This window comes from Calidris pugnax, unplaced genomic scaffold (genome assembly GCF_001431845.1).
Source record: "Calidris pugnax isolate Ruff unplaced genomic scaffold, ASM143184v1 scaffold198, whole genome shotgun sequence".
NCBI lineage: Eukaryota > Metazoa > Chordata > Aves > Charadriiformes > Scolopacidae > Calidris > Calidris pugnax.
Window position 1 is genome coordinate 1,385,120 of NW_015090925.1, and position 18,426 is coordinate 1,403,545.

The 18,426-nt window shown below is 44.2% G+C and overlaps 1 protein-coding gene across 1 annotated transcript in view; it reads right to left on the reverse strand.

The window, feature by feature from the left end:
• Positions 1-5,546: 5,546 nt before the first annotated feature.
• Positions 5,547-18,426, reverse strand: part of OTOA (otoancorin) — a 36,487-nt gene continuing 23,607 nt past the window's right edge. The window contains exons 20-27 of the mRNA XM_014951359.1: positions 17,613-17,800; positions 13,039-13,194; positions 11,667-11,809; positions 11,129-11,265; positions 10,075-10,172; positions 8,425-8,620; positions 7,037-7,124; positions 5,547-6,471 (exon numbers count right to left, since the gene is read on the reverse strand). Of these exons, the coding sequence (XP_014806845.1) occupies positions 7,057-7,124; positions 8,425-8,620; positions 10,075-10,172; positions 11,129-11,265; positions 11,667-11,809; positions 13,039-13,194; positions 17,613-17,800 (986 nt within the window). The 3' untranslated portion in view covers positions 5,547-6,471; positions 7,037-7,056. The remainder of the gene's footprint in view (positions 6,472-7,036; positions 7,125-8,424; positions 8,621-10,074; positions 10,173-11,128; positions 11,266-11,666; positions 11,810-13,038; positions 13,195-17,612; positions 17,801-18,426) is intronic.

An 18,426-nucleotide genomic window follows, 5' to 3' on the forward strand; every position in this document is an offset into this window, starting at 1 on the left:
GGCCGCCGCCGGGACCGAGCGGGCCGTTCGCTGTGAGGGGGCGGCTGAGGCGGGACCGGGCCGGGGCCGTCTCCCCGCCGGACGTGGTCCCTTTTTCGCTTTAAACTCCGCCGGTTTAGATGAGTAAATTGGAGGTTCTTTGGAAGCGGAGCGCAGCCGGGAGCGGCGGCTGGCGACGGCGCGGCCCCGGGGGAGAGGAATGGCCCGGCCTTCGGAGCCGGTGGAGCCGGTGCCACCGAAGAGCTATGGCCGCGCTCGGTGAAAACCAGCAATTGACTTGGCAGGTGTTGAGCAGCCCAAAAGAATACGCTCGGCTCCAGGGATATCTTGATTCTTTAGAAGGTTTACCTAGTCCCTAAAAGAAAAGAGAACTGATTAGTACCTCCTACTGAGTTTATCTTTTTTTAATAAGTACCCACAGTGTGACAGATTTACTCATTTTCAGAGACTAGGAATCAAAGCCTGTCCTCTTAAATCACTGTTTAGAAGTGCAGCAATACAACTCCTTGACAAACCCCATAGTCTCTCATCTTACTCTAACAATGCCCTCAGAGAAGAGGTTATATGTTAGGTTTGAAAAGTTTAATAGATTTGAACTCCAGCAGACTAATTATTCTAAACAGATATTGAATCACTTTCAGCATCAAATAATATTTGATGTAATTACCAGTAAGTTGCCTACTTGAGAATGTGTTAGGAGCCCAAACCCAGTAGCTGGAGAATTAGTACTGAAGATGATGGCGTTTGACAGAACTCCCCAGGTCCGTGGCGCAGGTGGCCACAGCGGGGGCAAACGCGCAACTGCAAGTACAACCCCTGTGGCTGCAGTGCTGTGGCACTCTGGTCACTATATGTAAGTGAAATAATAAGGTCTGAAATACAGTTCATGTCTTAAAGCACTGGCTTAACTAGACAGATTAGCTGTTTGATTGAAATATGTGCATTTAATGTGTTAGATGTAAACACTTCTAAAAGGATGAATAGGGAAATAAGAGTAGCTAATAAAAACACTGACAGGTGCATAACTGGAATCTATTTTAATAGATATATTAAAGGCAGAGAGCTGACATCCTTTCTCTCTCCACCCCTTTCTCAGTTCACACAGGATATATTCAGGACTTGTTTGTGATCTGAGTTGTTTTCTGACATCTGATTAAATATTGAAACACATCAGGCCCCAGTTAAAGATGACCTAGGGCAGCTTTCGCTTGTGCATCAAACCAGCACGTGATTTTAACTATAGCAACAGCTATTCTTTGAAAAAATCAATAGAGTTCTTTTCTATACAACAGTAATACATTATTAGGGAAAAATGTACCAGAAAATATTATCCTGCTGTATTTGTGATAGATTAGCATTTTCTACAATTTTCGTATTTCTCCTCTAGGAATTTACCCCTGGGCTCTCCTCTCTTCTCCTTGTCCCCCAAAGTGAAGATTGCAGATATTAAGTGAGCTGCTGTTAAATATTTGTAATTAATACCAGCTAATACATTAGAAGATAAATGTTACGCTGTTGCTGGCAAAGCAAGAAGTCCAGCAATCACAGTAGCTCAATGTAGTGCCCCAATGTATAGTCCCTTGGACTGTAAGCTCTGAACATACCTTGTGTTCCTGCATCATGAGGGCAAGAAAATCCTCTCATTAATCTGGATCAGAAAAGCGGACTGATGCTGAAGGGGAAAGGGCAGGAAGAGACAGATGGACATTGGCTGCTTGCTACTCCTAGCAGAAAAAACGTAATACATTTCTAGACTGTCTATTTCTGTGTCCAATGAAAAAACTGGCTGTGAATTTTACAAAAATATCCTATGGTGTAAAACTGGTACAGGTCCTGTAGCAAGGCCAAGGTCAGGAGAGGTGTATGAGCCAGTCTCATCGTTTCTCAGCTTAGGGATGATAGACAGAGATAGATGGTCTGATAGTGGACGGGACACTTTACTAAAACAGGGAGTTCTGGATACCTGGATGGCACACAGAATTATTTTGTTCTTGAAAAGTTTGTCATTTATCTACAGTTTTAAAAGCATGCTGTATAACAATACACAAAACACCATTTCTGAGGAACAATTTCAGATGTTCTGGAATACTGATAGGAGAAATTTCACTTACATTGGCATTTGTTTTTATTCTTTGCAGACCTGTCTTTTCTATCCAGTTTCCTTCCTGCCTTACTGGAAAGGGAAGTCAGATCCTGACCTCAACAGCAGTGGAGGAAGCAGTCCACAAAGCTGTCCTATGGCATATGAAACAGGAGGGAATATTTTGCTAATTGGGACCATAAGGGAGTTAAATAAGGTTCTTAGTCCTCCTAAGGCCCATGTATCTGCAGACCTTGCTTTAACAAAAAAAACCCCAAACAACAAAACCCCCGTTCAAAACAACAAAAACCACTTTCACTGAGATAGAGACCACAACGTTTAAAAGTAGTGAACCAGCCTAGAATATCAGCCTTTTCTGAGGAAAAAAAAATGAATAGAGGAAGAGAGTATTTGAAATTTGATTTCTATTTCTAAGGAAGACAGCCTATCACAAGGGAACGGGGTACCCCAGTTTAACAAGTTACTGTTCCTCGACTGATAGGCCGTAATCGCACACTTGGAAGCAGCGTGTGATTTCTATAACCACAACACAGCAGAACACCAGCAAGCGCTGTATGGCTGTGGGGTTACCTGTGCAAGGGACACATTCCAGGTGAATATCAGATTCCCTGCATGTTTGTGGATGCCAGCTGAGTTAGCCGGACCTCTCCTGTGACCCCAGCCGTCCGGCTGGCACAGCTCACCTCCTCTCCAGTGGGGCAGGCAGCAGGGCTCTAAGAAGGTCTCAGTCTAATGTGACGGGACTACAGTCCGTGTTACAGTGAAATAAACCAGGTGGCGATGATCCTAAGATAGGCACAGCAGTCAAGTGATAAGCCAAAACTGCCATAATGCGGTATATAATTGCTTCTGGAATATTTGAGCAGATTATACAGAGGCATAAAGGGCTTCTTAACTTTAAAATTTAAAAAAAGGATGCCATTTTTTAAAAGTGCTATATTTAGAGCTTCACGCTGACGGGAGCTGGGTAGCTCTGATGTGACAGATTGAGATCACCAGGAGTCAAACATTCCGTGTACTGTACAATTCCTGACAACGGCCATAATGCCAGCTCTACAGGGAGAGTTTTCAGACACTGGATGGGTTGTTGTTTTCTTATCTTCAAGGATTTAAAGATACTGGAAATGTGGCGTTGCCTCAGTACTGGTTGCAGGGATATTTTTTCCATCAGTGATCCAGAACTAGTAACCCCTTTTTCTTTTCTAAACGCTATTCTGAATATAATGGTGTCTGGCATTGAAATAATACATCAATAAAGTATTTTTTCCCATCTGCTAACCCTCTAAGAATCCTACACGCAATCAAATTAATGAAATGAAATACCTGCTGGAACACACGGCTGGGCAGGACCACGTGTCACATGGGTCACAACACTCGGAAGAGCCAGGCCTGCACCAGAGTTATGTCAGACTGTGCACAGCCGGGTGTACATCCTGCAGCGTGTACGGCAGTGCCTGGCAACCACCAGGGTAGTCACAAGCAGACGGGAGAGCTGCAATTCTCACAGCACGCAGATAAAAAAATTATTGTCGTGGTATGTATTCAACAGCAGGTTTATGCATTAATCTGATGGTTTTTTCATTCTCAAATATAAATGTTAGAACTAAAAAGATATAGAAAAGACATATACAACAAACAGCAACATTTCTTAAAGGATCAAAGTCTTTATACAACATTTCTCTGCAGTATATTCTTCCCTAAAATCCTAATGGTGTGAAAAGAGAGGGGCTGTGGGATGTGTTTCCCGAGAATGCATTCCAGGGAAAGTGGTGATGTGCATTTTGTATGTGATGTGCATCTGATAGGGGACAGATCCATGGGACCGGCAGTATCCTGTGGCGCGCTGCCGGCATCGAGGCATCCTGTGGTTTGTTTCACAGGAGTGAAAAGGAAAGTGAACGTGTTTCACTGTCCTCTAGCCACGGCAGTGTGGCAGAGTGGACAGCAGATCCTGTACCCTGCCTGCTAGCGCTCCCCAGCTCTTTCTGTCCTTTCCACAGAAATTCAGTTTCAACAGTTTTGAAGAAGTATCTCATGAACCAGTTTTTGTAGAATGGGTTTTTCCATCATTTCCATCAGTGACCTTTACAAGAGCTACATTGGCAGAAGTAAAATTGCTTTTCTACAGTACTTGCCATCCAAGGTGCTCATGCCATCGTAGAACCAAACAGGATTTGTAATCTCACCACGAAATAAGTACAATGTTAAGTGGGTGCTCCACATTTACCCGTCCTACACTGCTCATGTAAGAAACAGATGTGTCTTTGACCACATGTAAATGCAATGCCAAAGTTATTAACATAATTATTAATTTAATTTAAAAAATAAATAATCAAGGACTTCAGCTATTTAAAAGCACTTGTGCTTGAAAGAAATTACAGCACAGATGGCACAAACCAAGGAGCTCACTCCTGCTCCAATTAAAAGCTAAACCCTGACTCACATAATTGCAGACGGCATCACTCCCAGGTACACTGACAGAAGATCATTTTCAGCTCATGTAGATTTCTGAAGTGCTGGGTGCAGCTAAGTCCCGTATCTGACTTACGCAGCTGAACTGGAAATGCTGACTGTCTTCTGGACTGTGAAAATACTCTCCCGCAGCGTCACTGAAGTGCACACAGAATTCAAGTCAGGCAATTTCTAGAAATCAAACAACCCTTCAGTACTTTCACATCTAAATGAGGCAGAACTTTTTAATGTGAAAAAAACACAAATCTTTACAATGTATTTGATCCACTGAAGCTTTTTTTTTTGTTTGTTTTAGTGGGCATTTGCATGTATTTGCTGGGACTGATAAATTCTATTCTATTTAAATAAGTGTCACAATCTACTGTTTACAGGCAGAAAAGGGAGCACAGCGGGAAAAGCTGGAATCTTATCATTAGTGTTAGAGAAGAAGGCTGAAGGCAGTTTGCAGCAAGAGCAGTTTTTTGCTGACAAAAGGCGAAGGGAGATGCCGTGGTTCCCCTGTACGGCAACGTCCCGCTGCGGGGTCCGTCCGGGCAGAGCGGCTGGAGGGCGAGGAGCAGTCGCGCTCCTCTGCCTGCCTGGCCGGAGCAAAGCCCTGAACACCAGGCTGCTCCCACTGCAGCAGGAATTACAGCACACACGGGACGGCGGTGGGGGCTGTTATTCCCACAGCTGACATTCACCCTTCCCCAGCAAAAGCCTCTGCCCCCGGCTCCCTCCTCAGCCCCACTTCTGTTGCTTCCCCACCTGTAGCAACACTCAATTCTGTGCTCGGCGCTGTGAAGCTAGATGTAAATGTTTGCCAGGAAGGAATACAAGTAAAAGTTAGAAAGGCATTTACTACAGTACAGCCCTCAATGAAAAGAAATGCATTGCTTTTTTTTAGTCTAGAAAAGATAAAGACTTTCGCAACAGCAAATGGAAAACTGTACCATGTGTTCTTGGTGTAAAATCATGTTGAACAACATCAAAATGTAAGTTCATATGCAGAGGATTTTTAATATATCTGCTTTTTTCCATTTTTGAAAATACTGAGGTGTGGCATGAAAAGCATTACACACATAAGCCATATGTTGATAAAACACATGAAAATATTTGTGGTTTACAACTATGAGAAATTAGTTATTATAGAGCTTGTGGAAAGTACTGGGTTGCCAGTCCCAGTGGTACGTAGCCCCTTATCACTGGCAGGTGTATGCCTTGGCCCCGCCTGACGAAAGGGACGATCTCATGATGAACACACACAGGTTTCCATGGTGCATTTTGTCGCATGAAATACCAATGGTATGGCCAATCCCTTCTGTGTCAACAGTCCTGTGTTGGATACATACAGCCACAGGGAACTACATTCTGTCCAGGTGCTTGCAGCATAAGAACACGTCATCGCTTCTTATCTGAGCAGGATTTAAACCAGCAACCAGAGATGAAGCTATTTTATTGCAAGAGCAGTAACTTGTACTACGGTTTCTACTACCTCAGAGAGAAGAGCCTCTGTCCGAGGAACATACACTCAGTGTAAGAAGAAAACCCAATGGATGGATACAACAGTGTGACCAAATTACCAACGCACGGAGCACTGGGTACAACACATCAGGCTCCAAGTGACCACTCCATGTCCCCTGGACCATCTAGGCTCCTCCCTGGCACCTCAGTGCATCCTTCGGTGCTTTTCTCATGAGACAGAGAAGCCATTTCCAGTTTTGAAATTAGTCTGAAGTATTTGGAGGGATCCTGTGTTACTTGTTAATGGTAAAAGTAGTGAAAAGGGATACTTCACATCATGATGGCAGATGAAGGTGTTGCTTTTAAGCAATTAACCATTTTGCACTCAGGCATCCTAGAGCCTCTTGATTCTACTATTCTTTATCTCTAGCATCTCCTTTGTAAGGTACAGGACACTGAAAGTCAAAATGCAAGGAAAAATATTAAATCTTTTGACATACCTTGATTTGCTGTCTTAAAGACTAAGTAGAATGCTTGAGCATTTAGTTTGCTTAATTGGAATTCACACCTTAAGCCCACCAGTGCTCTCGCTAAATTTTAGCCTGTCAAAATGGTAAAATCCAATTAAAGTTAATGGCAACATTCTTTTAACAGGAGATTATCAAAGCAGTCATGGAATAAAATCTAATCAATAGACTGGAACAGGTAAAATACAGACTAATATCAACAACATGTTGCAGATAACAAAGCAGTAATGGATTTGTGTTACATGGAATTTTAAATCTACTTTTGTTCAGGTTGGCTTTATAGTAAAGATAAGATAAAGTGCTTTCCCCCTGATTAGATTCTAAGATAGTCTAATGGAAGTACGAGACACCTTGGTAATAGTGAAAAATTATTCAGAAATCGTTATCTCTGTATTCAAAGCAGGAAGGGGGTCCCGCATTCCTTCACCCTACACTGTTACAGGTGAACCATGTTTCTGTTATACAGCTAGCTCTTACTGAAAATACAACTTACCTCAAGGTTAAGTTGTGGATTCAGAAAGGGAGGTGCAGTGCAAGCACAGCACAGACAACAATGCCGAAGCCACGCAAACCAGGAGCACCTGAAAAGCAGAAAGTGTTAAGTCTTAGTGTCAGGATACAGTTCAGGTCTGGTACAGTCGTACCTACACCACCCCAGGGAGGTGCAGGCAGTTCCAACACTGGAATCCCAGTTACATTCAGCTTCAAAAGGGGACACCGCTCTGGTTACACACACAGTGGTGAAGAGAAGTGTTTTGTAGGTTGGTGCTCATTAGGGAGAGGAATAACCAACGAGAAGCTCCAAAACTCAGCTGATCTTTAACCAGACACCCCCCCCGGCTTTGGTGTATCTACAGAGGGAACAGGTCACCCACATGGGGAGCTGGGCCCAGAGCACCACTCTGATTCCAGCAAGGGCATCATAGCAATTTAGTCCCTCTTTCTCCTATTTTAGCACCTCAGCATCCCTCTCTCTTCTCCAGTAGCTTATGTCTTGCTGGTGTCACTGGAAGCAACAATATCTGCTGTCTGATAGGGGCAAGTTCTCAACGTTGAGTTGATTAAGTGCAAAATCTCATGCCCACTAATGTACTTGCCAGCGTAACTTGCCCAGTATGAACTGCAATTTGGAGAAGTAAGATGTTAAACCATTGAAGCAGAGGTACTAATAGGCTTTAATTCCAAATAGGATGGGATCTGCAGGGAAAACCCTTCAAGGAGTTTCCACGGTCTGGGTAAAGATGCTGCTCCACCCCAGTGCTACCTCCTCTCCCACTTGCAGCTCTGCAAAGAGGGTTCTGCTGCAGGTAAAGGTGGTGATCTGAAGGTCCAGAGATGCAGAGCCCTGCCTTAAATTCAGGCAAAGAATATGGGAGAGAAGAAGAGGGAAAAGCTCCCAGTTTCAGACCCCATTTTACACAAGCTAGCGCCTAGCATAGTGCAATGCTCCCAGCAGCACACAGCTGCTAACGCCATCTGACAATCCTCCTCCATTACCTCTTGCTGTGGGTAAATCCAACAACATCCCTGTGGTTTGTCATGGCCTGGCATGTGATTTCATAGAATCATAGAATGGGTTGGGTTGGAAGGGACCTTAAAGATGATCGGGTTCCAACTCTCCTGCCCTGGGCAGGGACACCTCCCACCAGACCAGGTTGCTCCAAGCCCCCTCCAACCTGGCCTTGAACCCCTCCAGGGATGGGGCAGCCACAGCTTCTCTGGGCAACCTGGGCCACGCTCTCACCACCCTCATTTGAGGCAGGAGTTAAAAAGCTGATTAAAAATTTCATTGTACCCCCCTCTTGAGAACAGAGGTCTGTTCCTGGTGGGTTCTGGGGGCTGCCCTCCCCGCCGGCGTGTGGAGGGAGAGGCTGGACTCACCGCCTGGGGCTGGGGTTGGCAGGGGCTCCCCGACGGTGCCCGTGCCCTGCTCCATCCCTGGGCTGCTCCCCTGGGCTCCATCCCGCGCCTGCTGCAGGCTCCGGAGCTGCCAGGCGTCCAGGGGCTTGCGCTGCGACCTGGTGACGGCGGCGGCATTCTCAGGGCCCAGGTTTGCTATTTGCTCTGGGGACAATGCCTGGGAGGAATAAAAGCCAGAAAAATTGGTTTTGGCTGTCAATTAAATAAGGCAGATAAGGAATCAGAAGTCAGCACTGTCTTGCGTTTGGAATGAGGGGAAGTCGCCTTCAACACCGTGCTGCTGTAAAAGAGCTCAATAGAGCTTAAAAGAAATCCTCTGCGCTCATTTACTTCACTGACCACTCATCTGTCTCCCACTCTGGAGTGCTTTGATTCCAGTTAACGTTCTGCAGTCACAAGAATTTGAGCCCTCCTACACAACAAGCCTTCTTTGCTGCAGCAATTCTCCACCCAGATTCTGCTTTAGAAAGATTAAACACTCTGTAGAGGTCAACAGAGCAAACCCTTCCTGATTTCTCATTGTCTACCAAACGGTGTTCTCTTTTAAACTGAGTAAACTCATGTAAATGTCTACAGGTCCAGAAATTTTTAATTGAGTCTCTTCTTAATTCAATTAAAGCCCATAATACGATGTAATTTTTCATAAATAAAAATCTGAATACTGTATACAGCTGTAAAATGCAGTGTAAGACCAAAACCTGCTTTCAATCTTTCGAATACAGAAAACTCTCGAGAAGGTCCCTGATATTTGTTAAGCACATTTTGTTGTATCATTACTATTCTTACTAACAAAAATGTATGTGATTTGAAAGAAATTCTACAAGATGCTATAGATCTTCAATTTTCCCTGTTTTTCAAAGAAATAGATTCAATAAGGACATTTCAAGCACATCTAAACTGTTAATGGTGCTGGGTAGAACAGTTAGTGTTCAGGGAGTTTTTCTCGGAAGCTGACACTGTTAACTATCTGGTTAGCTCCTCTGTCCACGAGCCCCTTGCTTGCCCCAGCATCTGACAGAGACCAGCAGGGGCAGAACATTCATCTTGTTGCTGCGTCAAATAAAGTCTGGGACAACGATCTCAAGATCCATGTTCTAATTTCCGGTCCACGTTCAGAATGGCTGTAATTAGATATAATTCCTTTGTGATCTGTATCTGCCTGTACAATCTGTTTTTCAGAGCTAACTCAGGAGAATGTTGCCAGAGTTTAGGATAATAAAAAAGCTCTTACATGGTCAGCAGAGAAATTTGTAGCTATGACAGCATCCTTGCTAATGTTAATAAACAGAGAAAAAGACCCCTCAGATCTGAATACAGCATTGGAAGAAAGAGGGACTCCATTCCCTGATTTCTGACCCTAGATCTTTGCCTTTTCCTCAGGATGCATTCTGAAGAATAAATAAAGCTTGTGTAGCATATTTATGGGCATCCAAATACAGGTGATACAGCTGAAAGTTAATGTTTCGGATCCTTGACTGCCTCTCACTTAACACACCACAGAAAAATTATTGCTGAAACCCAAACTCAAACTATAAATCAGTGCTACATTTTATTTATATTTGAGTAAAAACGATAGAAGTTTGGTTGCTTCTTCAGTAATTGAGCTCTTACTTGGAAGATTTCAGGAGGTATATGTCTTATTGCTATTGGCTGGAAATATGGCATCAAGTTTTTATCAAAAGCTTTTAATTCATCCTCATTCAAACCACCTAAAAAAAAAAAGTAAAAAAACCAACAGGAACAAAGCTTAATTAATATTCTTTTTATCAGATTTATTTTTCGGCTAGTAAAATTTTAAGCATTTACACAAAATATCTAATAAACAGTTTTCTCCAGTGTGTTGCAGAGAGAGACAATGGTTCTTTTTCTGGTCTGTTTCTTTCATTGGATTCCAACATTACAAACCCCCAGACTTTAACCATTGGTACAAAATATGCTTTACCTGAGTCACTTTATCTTGGGAAAGAGACAATGATAAAAATCAATAAAACCATAAGCTGTGTTATTAGGGAATGCTTGTTCACAGGCTCTCCTGGGGCGAGATGAGGAAGCATAAGCACGGATCGGGATCTGCTTCCTCACCCACTGGGTACTTCCAGCACGGGGTCATCGCCCCAGGCATCGGGGATGCTAACATTTATCAGCACTCAAGGTGCAGTTGATCAATCCCAGGGGAAAAGTCCCTGAACAAAACTGCGTGAGCTCTGGCTGAGGAAGTCCCCACGGCTGTGGGAGCGCCCTGGAGAAGTTCCACTCCAGGCTGACAGGCTCTCGCTCTCCCTGGGCACCCCATTCCCCCCGCTGCTGGCAGCAGGATGCTGGCTCAGCCACGGTGCTGCTCAGCCCAGCACAGCCCCTCTTCAGCAGCACAAGTCTGAAATCCAGGTTTTGCCCTCCTTGATTTACCCTTTCCAACTCACAGGACCCATATGACTTCAGGCTGTGCTTGCCAAGGTCGGTGTGAGCAGATTCACAGAACCTTATGGAGAATACCTCCACTTTTCTTTAGTGCTATTGACATTGCTGCATGGTGACTGCGGGTGACTCCTCTCTGGAAGAGATGTCTCTTGCCAGTCTAGACAAACGCACTGCTACGTGAACCTGTCTTTAGTGCTTAATAACAATCCTTCAGAACCATCACCATCGAGAGTCTGAGTTTTGTTACCTGCTATAGTACCAATCTCCTGTAAAACAGAGCCATTCCAGCCGGCTGCAGCACCAAACACGGACTCTGTCATCTTCTTAAACAGCCTCAGAACAGGGGTGCTACAGAACAACAGCCCAATTCTTGCAACAGCAGCACTGCAAAAGGCAACGAGGCCAATGTTACGTGCTGCAATTACATGCAATACTAAATATGCCTGGAATATACTTTGTCTCCTGTCAGAAGACTGTAAACCCATTTTCAATTTAAAATATTTGCACACAAATTGCATACAAATGTTTAATGCTTTGAGCAAAAACCTGTGTTTCTCAATGCAGTACTTAAATTGTGGGATATAAATGGCAAAGGAAACATAAAGTAGAATATATTTTAAACAACTAGTGTATGCCTTTCATAACAGTTATTGCCCTTCTAAAAGCATTTAAAACATAAAATAGTGTCCTTTAGGCTCTGGAAATCTTGAAGGAGGACAAATTGCACAATAAATTTTATCAATAGAGATACTAATAAATATTTCATTAAGTATTCAGTGAAGTACCTGAATTCAGCAGTCCTTATTGACATGATTTCTGTGGAGTTCAAAGCACAGAGAAGAGCTCCTAATCCAACCAAGTCAAAGCTTTTCAGCATGCTGATTGTCTGGCCAGAGTCTTCCAGAAAACCATGCAGAATAGATCTTGCCTACAAAAGGAATAAGATCTTATGCATGAATAGAGTAAATATAATTGAAAGTTTTGTTACAGAAGCTCAAAACCTTGGCAGAAGCTACAGAACACACATGATCCCGAGTCTCCCCAGTGTAATTAGTTGGGAGTTTTGCCATGGCCATGGGGAGGAGCCCTGCCACCACCTACACGTGACACTGGAACAGGGCACTGTTACACAAACACTTCCCAAGCGCAAGTGATCTGGAAGCACTTTGTACCTCTTCTGCCGGGTCACGAGGAATCACTTCACCAGAAGAAACTGGCATTGAATCACCTATCAAAACTGCCCAATTCAATTAAACTGCTAGAAGAAAACATAAATTACTCAAGGGATCAACATGAAATTTTTAGTTTTTCTAAGTGTCACACATAGGTGGTGACCTGTGCTTAGGGTTAGTTTTCAGATATGAATGGGATATTGGTACCAAAATGCCAAAGTCATTTAGACTGGTTCTCATCCTAAACTAACCATTAAAAACCATGTGTCCAGCTTAAGCCTGCCACCAAGGCATCCTCCAAAGCCAGTAAGGTATAAAACTCTCCCATGTGCTACCTTCTGACAGTGTTCTTCAGAACAAGGACCTATTAAGCAAGTTGGTGACACTTTGCCAGGGCTGGCTGCCACCATGCCAGCATCTGTACCACCAAGGAGCCCTGACAGTGGGTCACAGAGCCAGCAAGAGCTGCCAATTGCATATACAAATAAAAACTCGTAGCTCTTATTATCAAAGTTCCAGTGACATAATGAGAAGTTAATCAAGGAAAAGAAGAGGAGAGGAGCATATTTGCTAATAACTTAGGCTTACCAGGGCAATGGATGCTGGGCTGGGGGCACGCCATCTCTTCAGTGACTGCCCTTTGTGAAGAAGGGCTAATACCTCCCTAGCAGTATGGTCTGTTCTGGGGCCAGTCTGAGTGGAGCTGCTGAGCTCTTTCTGCTACTTACTGGGCAAGTGCTAAAGAATACACTAGTCACCACCACAGCTAACGGAGACTGATGTCCCGTTGGCCATCTCACCAGGCAGCCCCCAGCACTGAGCAACCTGCCACATTCCCAGGGCTCACAGCTCAGAATGGCAGCACTGGGGATGACTGTTTCTGTTTCCTGGGCCATTCCAGGACTTCAGGGTGTGAAGTCCTGTGGAATGGCCCAGGGTGTGATTCCAGAGCCTTTCACCAGGAGTGAATCAGTTACAATCTCACCTGGGTAAGAGTCCATTCTCTTTGCTGACTGAGTGCAGAAACAGTGTCCACAGAATGCAAATCCAGCTCTTCGATTTCATCTTCGGTGAGTGCCAGAGCAACACGGCCCAGGGAAACAACACGGTAACTCTTCCAGCCTGGCAGCCACCCCCAGACCTTTAGAAGAGATACATTAATCTCTGTTAGGTCATTACGCATCTTCCTCTACATACCTCTACATCCATTCTCAGACCCCCTGGTTTCCAAAGTCCCAATGCCCAAAGTATGCCCCCGCACACAAACGGCACATCTTAGGTATTGTGAAGGTTTTTGAGGTTCTACACTAATAATGGTCAGTTTATCTAAAAATCCCACAATTCGTACAGCTTGAGCTCGCTGACAGCTCAGAGCAGGGACTGCTGCAAGTGTTTCTGTAGGAGCAAGTACCACCGAACACAACAAAAGCGCGGGTCTGTGCCGGGACCCACTCCATTATTCTGCCATCACAAAACCGGGACTGGCCGGTTCCCCCCCCGCAGCCAGACCGGGCCAGTGGCTCCCAGCACTTCAGCCACCAATCCTTCTGGCTCAGTCATTGGCAAGGGAGGCAGAAATCCAAGTAGAGAGTTGGGTGATAAAGACAAATAGCCAGTTCCTAACATTCTGATTTCTAGTTTGTGTGCATACAATATATGAAAAATAATCATTTACATATGTTCATACACATACAGTTAAATCTGTAAAACTCTGTAAAAACAAACAAATAAGCAGAGGCAATTCTAAACCAGTACCAGAGTATTTAAAATGACAAGTTCCACTGCTTTTAACTTTATCTGTGATACAATTACAGTGACTCAAAAGCTGCCACAGATGGGCCCTAAGAAAATTTTGATTTCAGGAAAAGGCCTGCCTGGATAAGGACTATTGAAAGTCCACCAAGAGCTGAATTTGCAGAGGCCAGAACTGTCAATTACATTTAGTTGGAAATGACAGAAGACAGTAGTCAGTGGTCAGTATTGCTCAGAATGTGGCCAATTGTCTTTACAGAAAAAGACTCGGAGTTTTGGCTGGAGGAAGTGACTTGAAGCAGACAGGCATACATTAAAGAAAAAAAGCTCCCTTTAAAGGTCTCATGTTCTTCAGCAACTTTGCTTTAGGTCAGTCAATACACAACAGTTTTCTAGTACATAACTGTGCTGCAAACTCCACATAGAAAAATAAAACTAAAATCCCAGTCCTTGGCTAAGCTGATCGCTTGTGCTGATTCACCCAAACATTTATTGCACCTTCAGGGTAACTGCAGCTTCGCTTTTGTTCAAAACATTAGAAAGGCCAAAGCCAGTAAGGACTTGTTGAAGCAATATCTCTGCAGTTGCCTACTCAGTAGTGTTTGCACCTTCGGATACACATGAAGCTGTACAACCTGCATAAAAGAAAGAAAAAGGGCCAGATCTCTGGAATAAGCGGCTGTTGGCACCAGCAGAGCAACCTCACTGCGAGACCCTGTTCCCAACTGGGACCCTCGGAGTTTGGGATTTGGTTAAGAGATGCTTTGCTGGACCTGTATCTCCTGACTGAGTTTCCAGGAGATCTTTTATGTTGTTTTTATGATACCATAAAGAAACAGAAAAAGGGTCTAAGCCTCTCAATCTTTTTCAAAGACAATAGATAGTAAAAACCATTAGCCCAATTTTAAAGCTCTTAACTCTGTAGCTTAAGAGATACATGAAACACATGCAGTTAAAAATGTTGTGTGTCTATTTCCTGATCTAGGTCATAAACTACAGAATTTGAAGTTCTTCATAAATAGCATTATTCCACAGTGCTGGATGAAATCTCACACATAATGGTACAAAAAACACGACAATGAAACTGAAACATGCCTCTGTCCTGCTTCACTGCAGATCCCTGACGCTGTGACTGTCGCGGAGCTTGGAGACCTTCCGCTTACAAGTGAGCTAAGCTTCTTATTTTCATTAGGACACAGTCTGATAACTAGGCTTTTTGAATTAGTTTGGGACCATGAGCAGCACACAGTTTCTTTTAGGGGAAATCAATCTATTTAGGAGAAATTAAAGCTGGCTTAATCAGACCTTTAATGAAAGATGCCCTTTAGTTAATAACATAACAGCATCTTACGCACATAATTTCAGAGCTTTGTCTGTAGGATCTGAATTCTCGTGCTTCGCGTTCAGTGTAACACCATGCTGCATTTTGCAGATATACATAGGAAGCCTGTCTTTGTGCAGCCGCAATCTGTCTTACAAACACTCACACCCACAGAATACACTTTCATTCAGTGCGCTACAGATCTGTGTGTCTGTGAACTGAATATAACTGAATGCGTGCATTAACCTTGCTGGCAATTTTCCTACAACAGGTACCGCTCTCTAAGTATACTACTATGTTGCACTGCTGTAAAATATTTTAGTTCCCCCTATCTCAGATGAGCACCGTTTTTATTTTCTTCTAGGATTGTATTTTTTTCCCTTTTCCTACCCACATGTCTCTGTGCTGACAGAGGGAAGCTGTCTTGGGAAGCACGCGTTCGGTGCTGTGGGCTGTTGTCCACAGAGAGTCACCATCTGCTGTTGGAAATCTGGGTAGTGCCACTTCTCTTCTGGAGCTCCCGAACTGCAGGTGCTCACAGCTGACCTTCCCTGCTAAAAACTGCACTGCTGGCCTTGTCTCTTGCCCGTGACAAGCTGTGGGACGACATGCCAAGGTCAGAGGGATGGGCTGCCAACGAGGGCCCACAGCTCATGCTGGCGACGCTGCAGCACACTTGGGGTCTTAGAAAGATAAGCCCGAGGCTCCTGAGGTCATGGGAGCCAAGAGAGAGACACCAGTGAAATACACCAAAGGAATCAAGGGGTGCTCCTCTGAGGTGACACAGCTGCCAGTTTTTTAGCAGGGCCTATTGTGACAGGACAAAGGGCAATGGTTTTAAACCAAAAGAGGGAAATATATATGAACTAGATACAAGGAGGAAATTGTTTACAGTCAGGGTGGCGAGACCGTGGCCCACATTGCCCAGAGAGGTGGTAGATACCCCATCCCTGGAAACATGCAAGGTCAGGCTGGACGGGACTCTGAGCAACCCGGTCTGGTTGAAGATGTCCATGAAGATTGCACGGAGGTTGGACTAGATGTCCTTTAATGGTCCCTTTCAATCCAAACTATTCTATGATTCTGTCTGCCCAGAAGGCATGTTCAGCTCCACTACTCTGGCTGCAGCTGCTGGTTTTAGGAGATGCTGCCCAGGTCTGCCTTGTCCCCTGCTCCTCCTGTTTTCCTCCAGAGGTCACAGCCCTCAAGAATCTCCAAGCATTTGCACTCATGCTAACCACACTTCTTGATGCTTCCTCACCTCATTCTGTCAAAATGGTCTGATGGAGCCTAAAAACGACTTTAAAAAGCTGGATCATTTGACAGAATGGGATTATGTAGTAGCTAGCCATGCAGAGACAGAAGCAGAGAGTTGATAACCTCCAGCAGATGCTGGTGACAGGAAGCTGAAGATAGTCTGGGGATGGTAACCTCCACACCTCTGGGTTTTCTGCAACCAAAACAACTTGTCTGACTGTAGCCCAAGGCTTTTCCTTGCTGAAACAAAGGAATGTTTGGGACAGTACTTGTGCTCCCGAAGAGTAGGCAGCCACAAAGCAGCAAGAGGAGGTCACCTCCAGGAAGGAGTGCAGGCGCCAGCAACAGGGACAGAGCAAGGTCTGACTCCTTGGGTGCCCAAGGCAGTGCTGGTGGGAGCCCAGATGCCTTGCTGATGGCTCTGCCCCTGGCACAGCACGGGTACAGGTTGGGCACTGCAGTGCCAGGAGGGAGTCGTGGGCTCCTGCACTGCTGCTGTAGCATGGACATCACCTACGGGCTGAGCCCAGGGCAGAGACCTCTCTGAGGAGCTCAGGAGGAGCTGCATTGCTGCACTGAAAGAAAGAGGAGCCAGCAGTGCCGTGGAAGAGGCAACGAGAGCTGGGACTGCAGCCCTGTCCCTCTCCATGAAGCTACAGCCTGGCAGAGATGGAGGTCTTCTCTCTTCTCTTGCTCCGTAACTTGCACTCGCCAGTAACATCCCAGTAAAGACAGATGTGACTTTTTTCGCCCCTCCCTAAAATTTTCCGATGGATTTGTCCCCACCTCTGACAAGAAGGTGGGAGAAGGAGCTTTATTCAGCTAATAACAGTTTCTCTCAGTCAGCCTAGTTTTACACCACAGTAAACTATATTTAACATTGATGTAGACAGTTTAACACTCTGAGCTTAATTCTCAGCAGGCAATCAAGAGCCTATAGTGCTGCTGGCCGATTTTTCATTTATGAGAGAAAAGTGAGAAGCAAGCAACTGAAAAGCAATTCAAAAGTAAAAGCACTTAAGTTTTTCAGCTGCCAATAGCTCAGAATGATTTGCCTAAAGCAAGGGCAATAGTCTTCTATCACCATCTCACATTATTTTTCCAATAAACAATAGATATTCTTGCAGCAGTACTGACATTGTCATAGCACAGTTATTTTAGAACTGCATAGCTCAGTAACAGCAAATCAAATTATGGATTTAATTTTCCTTCACAGAGAGGATAGTTACCTGCTTGGCTTTTTCCTTCAAGGCAATAAGCTGGGAGCTGTTAAAACCCGAAACAGTCCCAAGAAGTTCCACATTTTTGTCAAAGGTCCCTGCATCCATGCATTTCAGTTCCTGAACTGACCAAAAGACATTTGCTTCTGCTAATTTAATAATTTCATCTGAAGAAGGAGCTCTGGTTCCCAGGCAATCTGGAAAAAAATTCAAATACAAGAGTTTACTTCAATGAGACTGAAAAAAAGAAATCAAAGCAATATAAAGATTTAAGAGGGTGTCAGACTATGAATTAACTGCAGCTGAGGTGATATTGATAATTATTTAAAGAAAATATTTCATTGCAAGATATTTACATTGATACATCCTGGATATAAAAACTAGAATTTGCCTAACTTGCAAGAAATTTGTTATGTTCTTTGTCCTCCAAAGGCAGTGCATGCTGGAAAAGAAAACAGAAGCAGACATATATTTCAGGTCACTTACAATATAGGATGCCATAATAAAACTAAAATCTGGATGTGAGAAGTAAGAGTGAGCCTATCTTGCAAGTTTCTTCCAAGTCTAATTCCCTAAAGGCATCAGAACCCAGGCAAGGGCTTATTCTGAGGTAAAAGCACCGTTCTCTGGGAGCCTTGCCTGAGTAAGAATGAAATGCAGATCCTTGGGACGACTCCATAGAGCTGTACCATTGTTCACAAAACAATGTTGCAGCTGAATAAACGTCTCCACGTTCAAACAGTACATAGGTGAATCCAGCTCAACAGGAAAGCAACAGACAGACACGAGAGGTCCTTTTACTCTGACATACCCTGACAAAGAT